General features: G+C 35.2%; 2 protein-coding genes across 3 annotated transcripts in view; one reads left to right on the plus strand and one right to left on the minus strand.

Annotated features, from left to right (window-relative positions):
- Positions 1-452: 452 nt before the first annotated feature.
- On the minus strand, positions 453-7,198 carry dusp19a (dual specificity phosphatase 19a). The gene is made up of 4 exons (XM_056465858.1): positions 6,905-7,198; positions 6,515-6,561; positions 6,260-6,412; positions 453-1,030 (listed from the first exon to the last, which is right to left on the minus strand). The coding sequence occupies exons 1-4, from the start codon at positions 7,125-7,127 to the stop codon at positions 812-814; spliced, it is 642 nt and encodes a 213-aa protein (XP_056321833.1). The 5' UTR covers positions 7,128-7,198; the 3' UTR covers positions 453-811.
- Positions 7,199-10,162: 2,964 nt separating this feature from the next.
- The window catches only part of nckap1 (NCK-associated protein 1), a 97,024-nt gene continuing 89,314 nt past the window's right edge, over positions 10,163-17,872 (plus strand). For both annotated transcript variants that reach the window (XM_056465856.1, XM_056465857.1), the window contains exon 1: positions 10,163-10,463. In XM_056465856.1, the coding sequence (XP_056321831.1) occupies positions 10,356-10,463 (108 nt within the window). In that variant the 5' untranslated portion in view covers positions 10,163-10,355. The remainder of the gene's footprint in view (positions 10,464-17,872) is intronic.

The following is a 17,872-nucleotide window of genomic DNA, read 5'->3' on the forward strand; positions in this document are numbered from 1 at the left end:
GTCGAGGCTCGAATCTGCGATCTCCTTGCTGTGAGGCAACAGCACTACCTACTGTGCCACTGCATCGCCTTTGGGTTTAGGGGCGGGGTTGGGTGCCATGGCTCCTTTTAGTACGACTGAACGCATACAAATTCATACGAATTACCCAATAATCTGCCAAAATATAAAATTCTTATTTGTGATATCAGGCTGATGAAATCATATGAATTTGTATGAATTAGCCACTTTTCTGACAATATGAAATAAAATTACATATCCTTATGAGATCGGGCCGATATAATATGCATATATATATATATATATATATATATATATATATATATATATATATATATATATATATATATATATATATATATATATATATATATATATATATATATATATATATTTACATACTATTTACTATATAGTACATATGAAGAGTAGGTTTAGGAGTAGAACTTTATTTAAAAATTGAACATTTTCGTATGAATGAAATACGAACAATACGTAATAGTTACATTTCCTCATGAGATCGGGCTGATATATTTACCCTCATTTCATACATTTATTGGAAAAAGTTCAAAACGTATCGTAAATTTTAGAGAATGTAACTTAAGTCCTGGGGACTTTACGCTTTAAGATATTTACCAAACTTGCCATAGTCCCCATTCACTTTCATTATTAGGAAAAGAACAGCTTGAACATGTTCTTTAAATATCACCATTTGTGTCCTACATACAATAATATAGTGATGGGGAAATGATGACAGAATTTTAATTTTGATGTGAACTGTCCCTTTAACAATATTGATGCAGCCATTAAGTGTTCAATCGTGACTCAAACCGTTTGCTTGTGTGACGTCTTGCGGCCTGAAGTTTTTCAGCTGTTCCATGAAACCTGGATTTGGACACGAGGCAGGTCGAGCTGATTTCACCAGGGCAAACGTGTCACCAAATCCTTGATTTTCCTTTAACATCAGATATCCAATGACAACCGAGACAGAGCGTGAAACTCCAGAATTGCAGTGCACCAGCACAACTCCTTTCTGGAAAAAGAAAGACAATCATTCGGTCAGAGAGCAAAACCGAATCCCTCTAAGGAGGCATTTTATTTCACATCATTACATACTCTGTTATAAAAGCATGTAATTAATCCTATCGCTAATTGCAAGGAATTACTAAATTGCAAGTTACGGATGAGAGAACCACTTTCCGCCGACTTGAGAAGAACGTTATTTGATTAGCTGAGCTGTTGTTTCCCTTTGCATCATAGACGAGATAGTAAATTACGTGACAGGAGGCGCTACGCTCGTTTTACAAAGGAATGGAAACTTATTTCCAGCAGCCATTGTAATCATAAACCTTAGTGAATTCCTATCATGAGGCAGTGTCAGGTTAAGGGTGACTGGCGACACTATTAGTAAAGAGGTTGTATGACAAACAACGGGCCGTTAGTGATATGATCTTTCTACAACTCGTTAAATAATGCATCGTGAAAACTCAGCATCCATTATTCAACACGCCGCACGGTTACCTAGAATAAGGGAGTTCGCCATTGGATGACTGTTCGGTGTCACATAGGCCAGGCACTAAAGCCCAACACAATAAAATATCCATCTTATAATGCTGTCAGACATGTCTAAACATTCATGTTGCATTAAAAAGAGTTCAAAGTTCACTCAAAACTGAAAATCCTAGGATACTCTGTAAAAAATAAAGAGATCCACACAATTCCTTCTTGTTTCCCCAACACAAATCAATTGAGGTAACCTAATTGTTTTGACAAATTTAGGTGGATTGAACAGAAAACAATTAAGTTGTCCCAAATAAACCTCAAGAATTGTGTTGATTCAGCTAGTTTTAAATAAGTAGTTTCAACAAGCAGCAAAAAATAATTTTTGGAGTGTAAAATATGTTGAAGAAAGTTGGAAACCTGCAATTATTGCCTTCCATAGTGTTTGTTTTTCCTATCATAGAAGTCAATGGTTACAACTTTCCAGTTCTCTTCAGAATATCTTCTTTTGTGTCCAACAGAATAGGTTGTTTCCTGTGGTTCTGGTTCCACGCAAAATTCAGATAGGGGCAGGAAATAAAAAACTGAATGGGAGACATAGAGGAAAGTCCTTATTTTTGCGATTTATAGCATATGTCAAAGGAGATATAAATAGAAAATAAGCACATATTTTGGACATGATCCTTATATCATGAAGAGGGCCGAGTTTTCTACTGAACTACAATATATTTACTTGTCATCGAGGTGGTATATGCTGTATAAGCTATTACGTTACATGAAAAAAATACTATAGTAAATACTATAGTGTTTGGAAGCATACTATAAATCAATACTTGAATTAAACTGTTGTAGTCATATTATTGTTGCTGTGGTACGACACAACTGTGGTAATAAACAAATTATTCCATTATTCAGCATGCCGCACGATTACCTAGAATAAGGCAGTTCGCCATTGGATGACCGTTGGATGTCACATAGGCCAGGCACTAAAGCCCAACACAATAAAATATCCATCTCATAATGCTGTCAGACATGTCTAAACATTCATGTTGCATTAAATGGACTTTAAAGTTCACCCAAAACTGAAAATCATTTATTCATCCTTTGTATTGTAGGATACACTGTAAAAATCAAGGGATCCACACAATTCCTTCTTGTTTCCCCAACACAAATCGATTGAGTTAACTTAATTGTTTTGACAAATTTAAGTGGATTGAACAGAAAACCATTAAGTTGTCCCAAATAAACCTCAAGAATTGTTGATTCAGCTCGTTTTAAATAAGTAGTTTCAACAAGCAGCAAAAATAATTTTTGGAGTGTAAAATATGTTGAAGAAAGTTGGAAACCTGCAACCATTGCCCTCCATAGTGTTTGTTTTTCCTATTATGCAAGTCAATGGTTACAGCTTTCCAGTTCTCTTCAGAATATCTTCTTTTGGGTCCAACAGAATAGGTTGTTTTTAATCACATGGTTCTGGTTCTGCACGAAATTCAGATGGAGGGCAGGAAGTAAGAAAACTGAATGGTAGACATAGAGGAAAGTAAAATGGAAATGTTGGGCACGATCCTTACATAATGAAGAAGGCCGAGTTTTCTACTGAACTTAAATATATTTACCTGTCATCCAGGTGGTATACTGTATTACATTACATGAAAAAATACTATAGTAAATACTATAGTCATGGTTCATACACATTTTTGCTACAAAAATTCCATGACTTTTCCAGGACTTTCAAAACTATTTTCATGACCTAATGTTTCATGTAATGTCTACAGTTTACAGTTGAAGTCAGAATTATTAGCCCCCCCTTTGAATTTTTTTCTTTTCTAAATATTTCCCAAATTATGTTTAACAGAGCAAGGATATTTTCACAGTATGTCTGATAATATTTCTTCTTCTGGAGAAAGTCTTATTTGTTTTATTTCAGCCTGAATAAAAGCAGTTTTTAATTAAAAAAATACATTTTAAGGTCAAAATTATTAGCCCCTTTAAGCTATTTTTTTACCGATTGTCTACAGAACAAACCATTGTTATACAATAACTTGCCTAATTAACCTAACCTGCCTAGTTAACCTAATTAACCTAGTTAAGCCTTTAAATGTCACTTTAAGCTGTATAGTGGCTTAAAAATATCTAGTAAAATATTTTTTACTGTCATCATGGCAAAGATAAAATAAATCAGTTATTAGAAATGAGTTATTAAAACTATTATGTTTAGAAATGTGTTGAAGAAAATCTTCTCTCCGTTAAACAGAAATTTGGGGGAAAAAACATGGGGGGCTAATAATTCTGACTTCAACTGTATGTGGTAAATAATAAGAAACATTAAAATTTATTACAGCATATCATAAAACACACAATAGTTTCAATTATTATTTTTATATCTATGTAAAATAGATCCTTACACGGCACTAATGATGTGAGAGCATGTTTTTGGCCAAGAAAAGAAAAGAAGTATAAACAACTAACCTCCATTCCAATATACAGATATTTGTCAAACTATTTTTAGATGATGTTAATAATTTGTAAAACTAGTAATAGAAGGTAAAACTACTTCTATTATAAAGCCGCGATCACACTGCACTTTTCACTCCATAGACTTCCATTCATAGGCATGTGAATGTGGCAGACCAAAAACGCAAGCACATGCGACAAGTTTCGCATTTCACTGCATTCGAAAGTTCAAGCTTAGTGAATTCTTACCTGCGAAATCATATAAGGTGATTGCGTGAGACCAATAGATGATCATTTAAAACAAATAATTTTAAAATGGAGCAATCGCTCACTTTTAATAATGTTAATCATATTGTTTAACCCCGCCCCTTTTCGCAGCGCTGTATGACTAAAACTTTGCAAGCACAAGCTCTAGTGTGACCGCAGCTTAAGTCGCTTTGCACAAAAATGTCTGCTAAATGACTAAATGTAAATGTAATTTCCATGACTTTTTCAAAACCTTGTGGATTTTTCTGTTTTTCCTAAATTTATCCAAGCCTGGAAAATGCCACGTTAAAATTCCATAATATTACCAGGTTTCCCATGACCGCCCGAACCCTGTATAGTGTTTGGAAGCATACTATAGACAATTACTTGAATTAAACTGCTGTATAGGGATCATATTGTTGCTGTGGTATGACACAACTGCAGTTACTAACGTTACAGTATTTATTAAAGTTTATCAGTTTGCTATAGTATTCTGTTGCATTCATTAACAAACAGTTGTACACATTATACACTTCACTATGTGGTTCAAAAACATGTTTATTATAAATTACTATAGTTTTTTTTCCATGCAGATATCTTCCAGACATCACGAAATAACAGATGAAAGCATATAAAAGCATTGACGCATAGTCTACATTATTATTTATTTATTTTTGTAACGGTGAAAAGGTGCTTCACAATAATAATCGTCTAGCTTTGCCACAAGGGTTACATTTCTTTTTTTCTCGGTCGATGAACTTGCCATCAACAAACATTCACTGCTGCTGCGCATCTTGATGTTCGCATTACTGTTGTTTATTCTGCCAAAACACCAGTAAAGACATGGATTATTGCAAAACACTGTGCGTTATTTATTTTCTCCTGGATTTTGTATAAGTGTGGTGGTGTTTTATATACATAGCTATTACACATTATACACATTATACACATTATACACATAGCTAGGCCTGTATTTAATCTTTATTAGTGCTGTCAAATGAATTATCGCGTTTAAAAAAGTTTGTACACACATGGATGTATTGAATGAATGATTATTACATGCCGACTTTTTATCTGTTTTTCAGCCAGTTTCTTCAACTTTCTCCCCTTTATGAGCTAAAACGTTTGGAAGTCGATAAAAGCTGTTCGGCATTTCTTATTTTGGCTGATTTAAACAATTATAAACAAGACAAAACAGAAACATTTTGATGTTCTGAATGCGATTCCTATGCAGAAGAATCACTTCCTGCCCTCCATCTGAGTTTCATGCGTCATCAATTATGTCAGGTCAAAACAACCTATAAAGAAATTTGTTTTGGTTTGGAACCACTTGAAGGTGAGTAAATAGTGAGTACATTTTTATTTTTGGCTGAACTAAGTCTTTAAGTAAAATGCAAGTATATCTACAACAACAAATGCATTCGATTGCTTCCACACTAGCTACAGTTTAAAAATATGTTAAACACTTATCTTTTTAAGATTGCATTTTAAGATTCTTAAACATTGTAATGTATTTATAATTAATTATTTTTCTATGTTAAATGCTTGTATTTTTTGCATGTTTGATTTTCTATGTTGTTGTAGCACTTTGGGATTTAGAAATGCACATCATATTCATTCATTCATTCATTTTCTTTTCGGCCTAGTCCTTTTATTAATCTGGGGTCACCACAGCAGAATGAACCGCCAACTTATCCAGCATTACCCATCACTGGGAAACATTTTTCACACACACACACACACACTACAGACAATTTAGCTTACCCAAATCATATAGCGCATGTCTTTGGACTTGTGGGGGAAACCGGAGCACCCGGAGGAAACCCACACAAACACTGGGAGAACATGCAAACTCCACACAGAAATGCCAACTGACTCAGCCGTGGCTCGAACCAGCGACCGTCTTGCCCTTGAGGCACTCATGCTACCCACTGAGCCACCGTGACACCCCGCATTATAAATAAAATGTATTATTATTATTATTACTGCAAAAAACTAAATAATAGAAGTGCCATAATATTAAATATCTAATTATGACTGTCAGTGTCAATGTAAATATTACCTCATCCTTCGCTTGGTCTATGAACTGTGCACACTCCTTGATATGTGATATGATATCAGTATCAGGTTGATCCAGTATGCTCAATGTCTTATAGATGAACAAGTCAGGAAAGGCATTTTCCACACCATATGCAACATTTAATATATGTGTAACCTGAAACCAATGGAAACACATGATTATTCTTAAGACAAAGCTATTATATTATAAAATATGATGTCAATAAAGTTGTCAGAAATCAGAAAGGGGTCACATTACCTTATATTTCCTCAAAGTAGCAAAGTCGTGAGCAGCATCTTGTGACCCTGTTAAATAATAAAAAAAGTGATTAAAATTGTATTATTATTTTTGGAATATACAAAAGTATATACAATAACACTGTATTATAGTTTTTATCATTAGAGTTTTAGTTCTAATAACAATACTTCTTTAAATATGACTTCTAATATACACTTTTATGCATAAAGTAAATATATTTCTAATCATTTAATGCTAAAATGATAAACATACAATATTCAGAAAAGATACTGCAAGTAAATACATATTAAACGACTATTAAATAGCAATTAATCCACTAAAATGCTTATTTCAAACAAAATTGAGGCGTTTTACATATTATTTCCACACAAGAAGATCAACAATACTCACCAAGCAGTAGATATGGTTTAACATATCCAACCTGGAGATCCCAGTTATTATCCTGAACATATCCACACGGAGTTTCAGGCTGTACTGTCTCTTCAACCACCTGCACGATGGAGCCTTTCCATGTCTCAATAATCCTCCTGCCGCTCAAAGTCGTCACTCTGGTGCATTGTTTCCGCAAATTAGTTTTGGAGAAGGATTTTATTTCTTGAGCAAGCGACTGCATCACATTTGCGGCCGGAATGTCCAAGGCAGAAAAGCAAAGGCTCCTGAATTTGGTTTGTGCTGTGGGATAGTTCGGTGCTCCCTCACTAGTCAGCTAATGCCCGTCTACATTTCTGTGACCTTGATACTACCTGAAAACTGAGAGGATTCATTAGCGCACCTCAGCATAATTACCTGCACGGTGATTATCAAAACAACAGTGACACCTAAAGGAGACTGACATAACTGCACTGCATACAGTTTAGACCAGGGGTGCCCAAACTCAGTCCTAGAGGGCCGGTCCCTGCTGAAAAAACTGCTTAAACCAGCCTGAGCTGGTTGGCTGGTTTTAGCTGGTTGACCAGCCTGGTTTTAGAGGGGTTTTGGCCACTTCCAGGCTGGTTTGCAGTCTGGTCTTAGCTGGCCAGGCTGGAAAATGACCAGCTAAAACCAGCTTGACCAGCCTGGTTTAAGCTGGACATAGCTGGTTTTGGCTGAGCTCCCAGCCTGGCTAGGCTGGTCAAGCTGGTTTTAGCTAGTCATCTCCCAGCCTGACCAGCTAAGACCAGGCTGGAAATGGCTGGAAACCAGCCTGGAAGTGGCTAAAACCCCTTCAAAACCAGCCTGGTTGACCAGCTAAAAGCTGTTTAAGCTGTTTTTTTTTCAGTAGAGGTGTCCTGCATATTTTAGTTCCAATCCCAATTAAACACGCCTGCACCAGCTAATCAAGCTCTTTCTATGTATACTAGAAACTTCCAGGGAGGTGTGTTGAAGGAAGTTAGAGCTAAACTATGCAGGACACAGGCCCCCCAGGACTGAGTTTGGACACCCCTGGTATAGACCATTTCAATGTGGCAAAGTCACTGGCCTAAGAACATTTCCTCCTTGTTGTAAAACTATTTTGTAACTGTAACTAGAGGCAATTTAATCATATGTTAATATTTAAAACAGCTATCATTATTTATCAATATGTGGACATTTTTGGATTCTTGGAAGCTTTGGAAATTAACTTTAAATCCCTCAAAATGGTCTTTCAATTTTATGGCAGATAGCTTTAAAAAAACACTTTTTGTAAATTGGCCAGTTTTCATAGACAAGCCCTTCTATCATGGAAATTGGTAAAGACAAATTTTCACCCCACAATAATTTATATGGAATAACAAGGATGTTTTATATAAAAACAAGTATTTATTTTATCAGAATTGGTTCAATAATGGCTTTCTGCTAGTAAGGCAGTTGATTAACCATCATGGATATTTGTTACCTTATACTTAATTTCTTTTAAAAGATTAAATTACCAGTTAAACTGAGAGAATTCGCTATTGTTTTGGATGCTATTCCAAAAGGGTGTGGTAAAAGGTAATCCTAGTAAAAACAGTTTCATTAAAAATATTGATGTCTTAAAACAACAGTTTTCCTAGTGTTGGGTTTTTTAGACTTTTGGCCAAAACCGGAGGACCCGGAAGAAACCCACACAAACACAGGGAGAACATGTCAAACTCCACACAGAAATGCCAACTGACCCAGCCAGTGCTTGAACCAGCAACCTTCTTGTTGTGAGGCAATTATGTTCATTCTCATTTCTAAACATCATAGTTTTAATAACTCATTTCTAATAACTGATTTCTTTTATCTTTGCCATGATGACAGTACATAATATTTTACTAGATATTTTTCAAGAAACTTCTAAACAGTTTAAAGTGACATTTAAAGGCTTAACTAGGTTAATTAGGTTAACTAGGCAGGTTAGGATAATTAGGCAAGTTATTGTATAATGATGGTTTGTTCTGTAGACTATCGAAAAATATATAGCTTAAAGGGGCTAATAATATTGACCTTAAAATGGTCTTTAAAAAATTTTAAAACTCTAGCCGAAATATTCTATCCAAAATAAAACAAATAAGACTTTCTCAAAAAAAAAAAAAAGATTATCAGACATACTCTGAAAATTTCTTTGCTCTGTTAAACATCATTTAGGAAATATTTGGTGGTTTAATAATTCTGATTGCAAACTGTAGGGTCATTCAGGGAAATGTTTTTGTCATTTGGTGGAATATTCTTAATGTTAAAAAGATTCCAGTACCAACACTCTCTCATTTAGGCAAAATAACAACCCACTTTAACAGTTGTATTCAGTGTTGAGTAAAAAAGTAATAGGCTATATTACAAGTTAGGTCTATTTTAATCTTAAATACAAAAATAAAATAAATAAATAGCATAACATAATACATATTTATTACGTTTTTACCCAATACTGGTTATATTTATGCAATAAAACAACATACTTTGGCATTTGCTTATTGAAATTTAGAACTTGTTTATACAAAAAGGTATTATGTTTTAAACAATTTTCATTTCCTTAAAATACATTGCTTATGGGTAGGCAAAAGTAGTATAAAGAGATTTAAAATTTACATTTAAATTTATATACAAAAGCATTTTGTCAGCCAGTATGCAGAACAAGACTTTATCTGATAATTATAGGTCAGAATAATCATGTTGTTTAACTTTACCATAAATTCAATGGTATACTAAAAGACGATGGAACATTATTTATCTTATTATATTAACTGTATTTTGACACAACTTTGAAGCAGATACTGTGTATGGAGAATCACTTTTGTATTTTTAATTTGATGTGGAAAATGAAATTCTACATCTTGACACCCATCATAGACAATGTTTACGGTGCATTTACACCACTATGACCGGCAGGTATCGCCAGATACATATTAATAGATTTCATTGAAGGATTTTTTTTAAAGAATAGTAATAACCTGCAACATCACCCCCTAATCTTCGTTTAGATTACCATATACATCTTTCCTTCGTCTAAAATCGTTATCTCTATTTTAAATAGAAAAGATTTGATAATAGGCTACTGTAAGACTCCTAATATTTACACTTATGTGTATGAAATACTTGTTATTGAAACATAAGCGCCAAAATAAACCTTCTTACAATGTAATATCAGTAACCACATCTAACCAAATCAGCAGCATGAGGGGGGCGGCGGTCCTGCGGAGGGTTGCGGTCACATGACGCAGTGACGTCGTTGCCGGAAGCAGCCTCGTTCTGGCCGTCAGGGCAACACCTAGAAAAAAAATACATCCCCGACGACGCGCCTGAAGCCCCTAACATGGGCGAATTTTAACACTAAAAACCGACTCATTTTTGCACCTTATCCTATAACACTACCCAAGGAATCCTTTCGGTTGCGATTAAGCTCGTTTTGACGGTCGTTGGAGCCATGTCTCGGGGCGCGATGCAGCCGAGCCAGCAGAAGCTGGCGGAGAAACTGACGATCCTCAACGACCGCGGCATCGGGATGCTCACACGCATCTACAACATCAAAAAGGTGAGAATTTGCGCTTCATGCATGTGTGTTTCAGACGACTGCAGTAACCGCACACAAACACACACACACACACACACACACACACACACACACACACTGGGTTGATGAGGCCAGGCCCTGATTGAATGCGTGCGTGCGTGTGTGCGCGCGATACAGCCATAAATCACTGTTTACGTTGTGTAGTGCATTAATGGCTCATTCGATTGAGATTTAAAACAGGTTAGTGATTTAAAGCTAATAAGGGTCGATTTAACCATAAATATAACAACGATGGAGGATTGTAATGGTGCTATGAGGATGAGGATGATGATGATGATGGCTAATGTCCTAGTTTTACATTCTCTATGATCTAAAGCAGCTATCAAGCTATACATCTATATACTGGCACTGGATATTCGAGTTTAAGTGCACAAAGCAGTGATTGAGAAGGCCTGTGAACATTTGTGTCCAGTCTAGAACCTCACAGTGACCCAGCTTTTAAAGCACTTATTATATCCCATCTATAAAGAAGGATAATCCAATACAGACATCCCAGCACTGGAAGCTGCAGTTTCTACAAAGATCTAATTGTTGGTAGTTGACAGTCCTGGTTAGATTGTATTCGTAAGTTTGATATCCCAGTGGGTGTGTTTGAAATACCAAGCCCTTTCACTCTTTGAGCTGTCATACACCTGAAATCTAGAGTATGTTTGACAGATGTCAGTTCTGTAGGGTTCTGAAGAGGGTCTGCTGGTGGGTGTTGTAGCTTTAGACTGCAGTATTGTATTTCCATTATTTCATTATTGGAAATGGTTTGAATTTTGCTGAGCTGTAATCAGAAATTGAGATATCTGTAAGTTACAAATTAGAGGAACAAGATGGTTGATGCCTGTCTTGAAATTAAATTCCGGGTCAGAAACATGTCTGGGTCAAATTTTGCCCCCAAATCCAACTGTATTTATTTTTAATTTAACCTAAAGTCTCTCTATATATATATCTCTATCTATACCCTAGATAGATAGATAGATAGATAGATAGAATATACTTCCCACTAAGTATCTATCTATCTATCTATCTATCTATCTATCTATCTATCTATCTATCTATCTATCTATCTATCTATCTATCTATCTATTGAATAGATAGATAGATAGATAGATAGATAGATAGATAGATAGATAGATAGATAGATAGATAGATACTTAGTGGGAAGTATATTTTACGCAAAATTTACAGACATTTAAATCAACATGATTTGATGCATTTAAAATTTAATTAAAACATATTAAACGCATCATCTCATTCATTCATATTGACACAATATGTTGGTCTGTATTAGGGCTGCACAATATATTGTTTCAGCATTAATATCGCAATGTGCACATCCTCAATAGACACTTCGCAGGATCTGTAATGTTGAATCAGGATTATAGTAGAGTAGGCATTAAAAACACACATGATTGTGGAGTAATTGCAAAGTTTAACCATAAAGTTTCCAAAAAATGGTATCATTTGCATGTGATTGTGTACACATTTCAAGCCAGTGCAAATCATTCAGGCACAGAAAATCCAAATTTTAGTAACTTCAAGATATTGTAATCGTATTTATGTTCAGTATATATATGCAATGAAGATTATATGGTGTTATTTCTATTATTGTAAATTGTTCAATTTGTGATCCTGAACACCGTTAGACTCCCAGAAAAAAACATAAAGCATTTATTCATTCATTCATTCATTTTCTTTTTGGCTTAGTCCCTTTATTAATCAGGGGTCGCCACAGCGGAATGAGCCGTCAACTTATCCAGCATATGTTTTACTCGGCGGATGCCCTTTCAGCCACAACCCAACATGTGGAAACACCCATACACTTTTGCAATTACACACATACACTACGGCCAATTTAGCTTATTCAACTCCACACAGAAATGCCAACTGACTCAGTCATGGCTCGACTTCTTCTTGCTGTGAGGCAATCATGCTACCCGCTGCGCCACCGTGTCACTCCTAAAGCATTTATTTAATTTTTAACTTCGCTTTGCTGTATTTATCATTGCTTGTGAATTGGTTAGTTACATGTTATGTACATGCGCTCCAATACAAAACCATGCTGTTATTGTCCTAAAATTATTGTAAATAAATAATACATTATTTCTTTTCCAAATAAAGCTATTAATTGTTAATATTATACTCGATAACTCTATATGTATCGCAGAAAAATAAAATATTACAATTTCATTTTTTTTTTTTTCAATATCGTGCAGCCCTAGTCTGTATTAAAGGAGTCTTCTATTGGTGTTCTTAATATTCATATAAACAATTAAAAGTAAACATTAATATCTATGAAGAATATTTGCAATCATTTTTTATGATTTCACTTCTAATGATTTAACAAATCGAGACTGATGCTGATCTGAAAAGGGGCAAAATTTGTCAGGGTCTGCATGGTATATTGGTAAATGAATGCAAAACAAATTTATTTGAGTTTTTATTTGACATAATATTATCTCAAATAAGAAAAACTAATTCTAATTTGATAGAGGCTGAAAAAATTGGAGTTGTTTCAGTATAAGCATCTTCAATAAAATGTCAAGAATTTGTCAGGACCATTATATACCATATAAATACCACATTATATACCACATATATACCATTATATTCTCTTAATGTTAGGTTTAAATGTGAGCTGGACATGTTTTAACGAGATTCATCATCTTACATTTTCAGCTGTAAGGAGCTTGAAATATCTTGAGTCGTGCATCACACACAGAGTAAACCCTGTCAGTTCTAGTCTGAATGTCGAAGATTTTTTTCTCTCTCTCATTGCCAATTCTAAGGTTTTTGAGAAAGGCTTGGCATTGAGGCTAGCAGTAATGGAAGCTGTCCAGATCACAGCAGAAAGTGGGCTTGTGGAGGACCATCACTGTTAGCGTGTTTTTTTTTCTTTTCTTTTTCCCCCTCTGGGCTTGAACTAGTCAGATATGTGATGTGAATTCATCAGTGTGTGTGATGCCCGTTTAAAGCGCAAGAAGGTCTCTGAAGTGCTGCCTGTCTCTCCATGCCCACTGATGTCACTCTTGTGTATGTCTGACCTTACTCGTTCAAACAAGTCATCGGGGTCAGCCCAATATTAGTCATGTATATCCTCCTTGTATACTCCCATGCACTATATTCATTCCGAATGCAACATGGTAAAACGGACTGTGGAAAACTTGACACAACCAGTTCAGTGTTATTGGCACATTGTTTCACACTACAGTTTTTTCTGTCAAATTTAGTTGAGGGATTGCTTTTCCACAGGACTAGAAATTGGAATACATGCTTTTGGTAGTCCTGTTGCCTAGCAACTGGCAGGCATTGCATCGAGTGCTGTAAGATCTATGCTGTGTTGTGGCGGATACAAAGAGGGAGTAAAATTTTTAGATGGCATTTGATGCTGATTTGATTCTGTATTCCTTAAACTGACATTTTGAACTTTCTGCTTTGTAAAGCTCACTATATCTAAGCCACTATGGATCGACGCTGCATTATTTTCATGTACAGTAAAGAGACATGTATTAAGCATGTCATCTTTCCTGTGCTTGAGCAATATAAGCATACACTGATAACTACCTATTCTGGCGTTGTTTTACTCTGTGCCTTTCCAAAAGGTACACATTTGACCAAAATGTGTCTGTAATATTGACACCTTAAAGGTACATGTAAAAAGTACAAAAGCGCACCTATTGAGAATTTTAGGTGCTAAAATGTAGGGATGCTTCGATCAGGATTTTTGCAGCTGATACTGAGTACTGATTCCGTGTCATGTCGATCGGCCGATGTACAGTATCGATTCTGATGCTTCAAGCTTATATAACTATGCCATTGCAAAAAGCCCATCTTTTCTTCTGAGTTTTCTCCTTATCTAAGAGATTACATTTCAACAAGTTATTAAAATGTAATCCCTTAAAGACACCTCATATAACCATTTGATATGGACTAGGCATGGACCTTAAGATTCTGATGGTATGATTACCTTGGATAAAAATATCACGGTTTCATGGTTTCACGGTATTGTGCTCATTGCTCTAAAATATATTCTTCTTAAATTTTTGGGTGAAAAACAAAAACTTTTTTCTCCTTTTAAAAACAATATATTCTATTTTTTGAAAAGATTTATAGTATTTTGGAACAGTAAACTTGTCAGGCTAAATAATTCAAATGAGTCATTGACTTCTGCTGTCTTCATTTGTTTCAAAAACACAGATTTCTTTACAATTTAAAACAGCATCTTGGGATATTTTTTCTGCTGAAGATACTGTTGTCCTAAAAAAAAAAAAAAAAGTAAATAAAAAATCTTACACATACCTTGGGAACGGTATTACAGAAAATTTTGGTGGTTTTAAAACCGTGAATTTTCCAAACCGCGGTATACCTTGAAAACGGTTATCGTCCCATGCCTAATATGGACATGTCATGGTCAGAAGCAGCTTTACAGAAAATAATAGATAAAACATATTTTAAAAAGTACTAACCATGCAATTTGGAAACATTGCAAATGATGGAAGATTAATTCAACATGTCTATCAATGAAGAAAGTTTGGAGCACATATTTGATGCATAAGAAGTTAAAATGCACACCTATGAATCTATCCGCTTGTTAAGTTGTGACATAGCAGTGACGTATGAAATACTGTTTCCGGGTCCAAGCCAATACTCCTTTGAATCGAGAAAATATTTGTTTATGACCACTTTCTAGTCATATCACACATTAAAGAGAATTGTATATAAAATGATGGTGTACACAACAGTCTCTGGACCCACAGACACCAATATTTTAACAATTTATAAAATTTTATCACTTTCTGGTCTTCGTATATTAGGCATTGATATATATATATATATATATATATATATATATATATATATATATATGTATGTATATATATATATATATATATATATATATATATATATATATATATGTATATATATATATATATATATATATATATATATATATATATATATATATATATATTGTGATCATGATTTTTGAAAGTATTACATCGCTTTGTAAATGTTAATTATTACCATTTGTTGAGTCTCCCCCTACAGCTTGATATGGCGCTTCGACCCGAAAGCTGCTTCGCGCAGCATCACACTTACCAAACGGATTGCTTCTTTAATAAAGGGAAATAGCCATATAAACTACTGTTTATTGAAATAAATATTACAACAAGTTATAATATTCAAGTTATTAAAAATGCATACGTTTTTAACAGTTTTGTTTTTATAATTCCCCTAATATTTCCAGAAAGGTTTTAGTGAACTTCAAACACACACCACTTTCAGTTCTTATTTCCACTGAATATGTTTACACTACCTGACAACAGTTCTTGATCCCAGTTGTAAGAGCAGCAAATAATAACTTGACTTCTAGTTGATCATTTGAAAAAGTGGCAGAAGGTAGATTTTTCAGATGAATCATCTGTTGAACTGCGTCACAATCATCACAAATACTGCAGAAGACCTATTGGAACCCGCATGGACCCCAGATTCTCACAGAAATCACTCAAGTTTGTGACATCAGTCAGTTCAAGACATTTGTGCTGTCCATTACCTTACAGGATAAATAGGAAAGGACAATTTTTTCAGCAGGATAGTGCTCCTTCTCATACTTCAGCCTCCACATCAAAGTTTCAGATTAAACTTCCACATCAAAGAATGTCAAGGTGCTCCAGGATTGGCCAGCCCAGTCACCAGAAATGAACATTATTGAGCATGTCTGGGGTAATATGGAGGAGGCGGCATTGAAGATGAGCATGTCTGGGGTAATATAGAGGAGGCGGCATTGAAGATGAATCCAAAGAATTTTGATGAACTCTGGGAGTCCTGCAAGAATGCTTTTTTTGCCATTCCAGATGACTTTAATAATCAGTTATTTGAGTCATTGCAGAGATGTATGGATGCAGTCTAAGCTCATGAGAGTCATACAATATTAATTCTTTTTCCACTGCACCATGACTTTCTGTACTGTACACTATTTCAGTTAAGTGACAAGACTTTTGTGTAGGCAAAGTCAGACCTTACTGTCCTAATTAAATAATTCAAAATCAAGGCATGATCATATAATCATATACCAAATTATCAACTAGAAGTCAAGTTATGTGTATATATATATGTATATACATATATGTGTGTATGTGTAATTGTCTGTCGATACCGTTCTCCAGCCAATCGTTCGGAGCATCCCTAATAAAATGTATTTTGAGTTACCAATACGGACCTTTAAGGGCAGTGTTTCTCAACCCCATTCCTGGAAGACCACCAGCTATGCACTTTTTTCATGTCTCCTTAACCAAACCCACCTGATTCAGATCCTTAGCTCATTAGCAGAGACTGAAAGACCTGTAACGGGTTTGATCGACAAAGGAGACGTCCAAAACATGCAGTGCTGGTGGTCCTCCAGGAACATGGTTGAGAAACACTGCTTTAGAGTACAGCTTTGTACCTTTCTTTCTGAGTGTAAAAAGTTTAGAATTTGGTTTATTCAACCATTGGTAGTATGTAGGTTGATGGCAAAACTGTGTCACAGGAAATGACAGCAGAATCCTTCCATGGAAACAACCCCAGGAAGTGTGCTCTTATCTCACAGTGTGTTTAGCTCAACATTAAATCCTCAGAGAACCCTTTTCCACAATCAGAGTGCTGGTCCTCAAACTTGAAACCTTCAGTGGATTTTCTTCAAAGGTCAGATAAAAGGATGTGAAATCAGAGATGAGCAATTCCAGCGTTATGGATGTGACATTTGCAGTAAAAGCTCAAAACATAAATTAACATAGATGTTGTATTTTAACGTTATTTTGACACATCTGTTTATATTATCCAAAACAACTAACCACAGAGTTATGGGATCATAAAAATATCAATCTGTAAACATTTTTTATTTTTTAAATGAGAAAATAAAACCTGCGTTATGGATGTAACCAAAAACCTTTGTGGAAATTCTGTGAATTAAACTGCACAACCCAAAAGAAACCATGCTAATCGAAAGGATAAGAGTCAGCTCTCAATAGAACAAAAATGACTGATTTGAATTTATTTGACATTTTTTCATAAATGAGGAAAAGCTTGGTTATGGATGTGGCAGGGCGTCCCAGTGGAGCAGTGGGTAGCACGATCGCCTCACAGCAAGAGTCGCTGGTTCGAGCCTCAGCTGGGTCAGTTGTCATTTCTGAGTCTCCCAGTAATTGCGTGGGTTTCCTCCGGGTGCTCCGGTTTCCCACACAAGTTCAAAGACATGTGGTAGTTGAATTGGGCAAGCTAAAAAAAATTGTCTGTAGTGTATGTGTGTGAATGAGTGTGTATGGGTGTTTCCCAGTACTGGGTAGCAGCTGGAAGGGCATCCGCTATGTAAAACAAATGTAGGATAAGTTGGCGGTTCATTC

Source organism: Danio aesculapii, chromosome 9 (assembly GCF_903798145.1).
Source record: "Danio aesculapii chromosome 9, fDanAes4.1, whole genome shotgun sequence".
Taxonomy (NCBI): Eukaryota; Metazoa; Chordata; class Actinopteri; order Cypriniformes; family Danionidae; genus Danio; species Danio aesculapii.

Excerpts from the sequence above, each read along its gene's own strand:
- dusp19a (XM_056465858.1), bottom strand. The coding sequence starts at position 7,127 with ATGCAGTCGCTTGCTCAAGAAATAAAATCCTTCTCCAAAACTAATTTG. Across the intron at positions 6,413-6,514 it reads CTACTTTGAGGAAATATAAG|GTTACACATATATTAAATGT; the intron begins GTAATGTGACCC and ends CATTGGTTTCAG. Across the intron at positions 1,031-6,259 it reads TAGACCAAGCGAAGGATGAG|AAAGGAGTTGTGCTGGTGCA; the intron begins GTAATATTTACA and ends TTCTTTTTCCAG.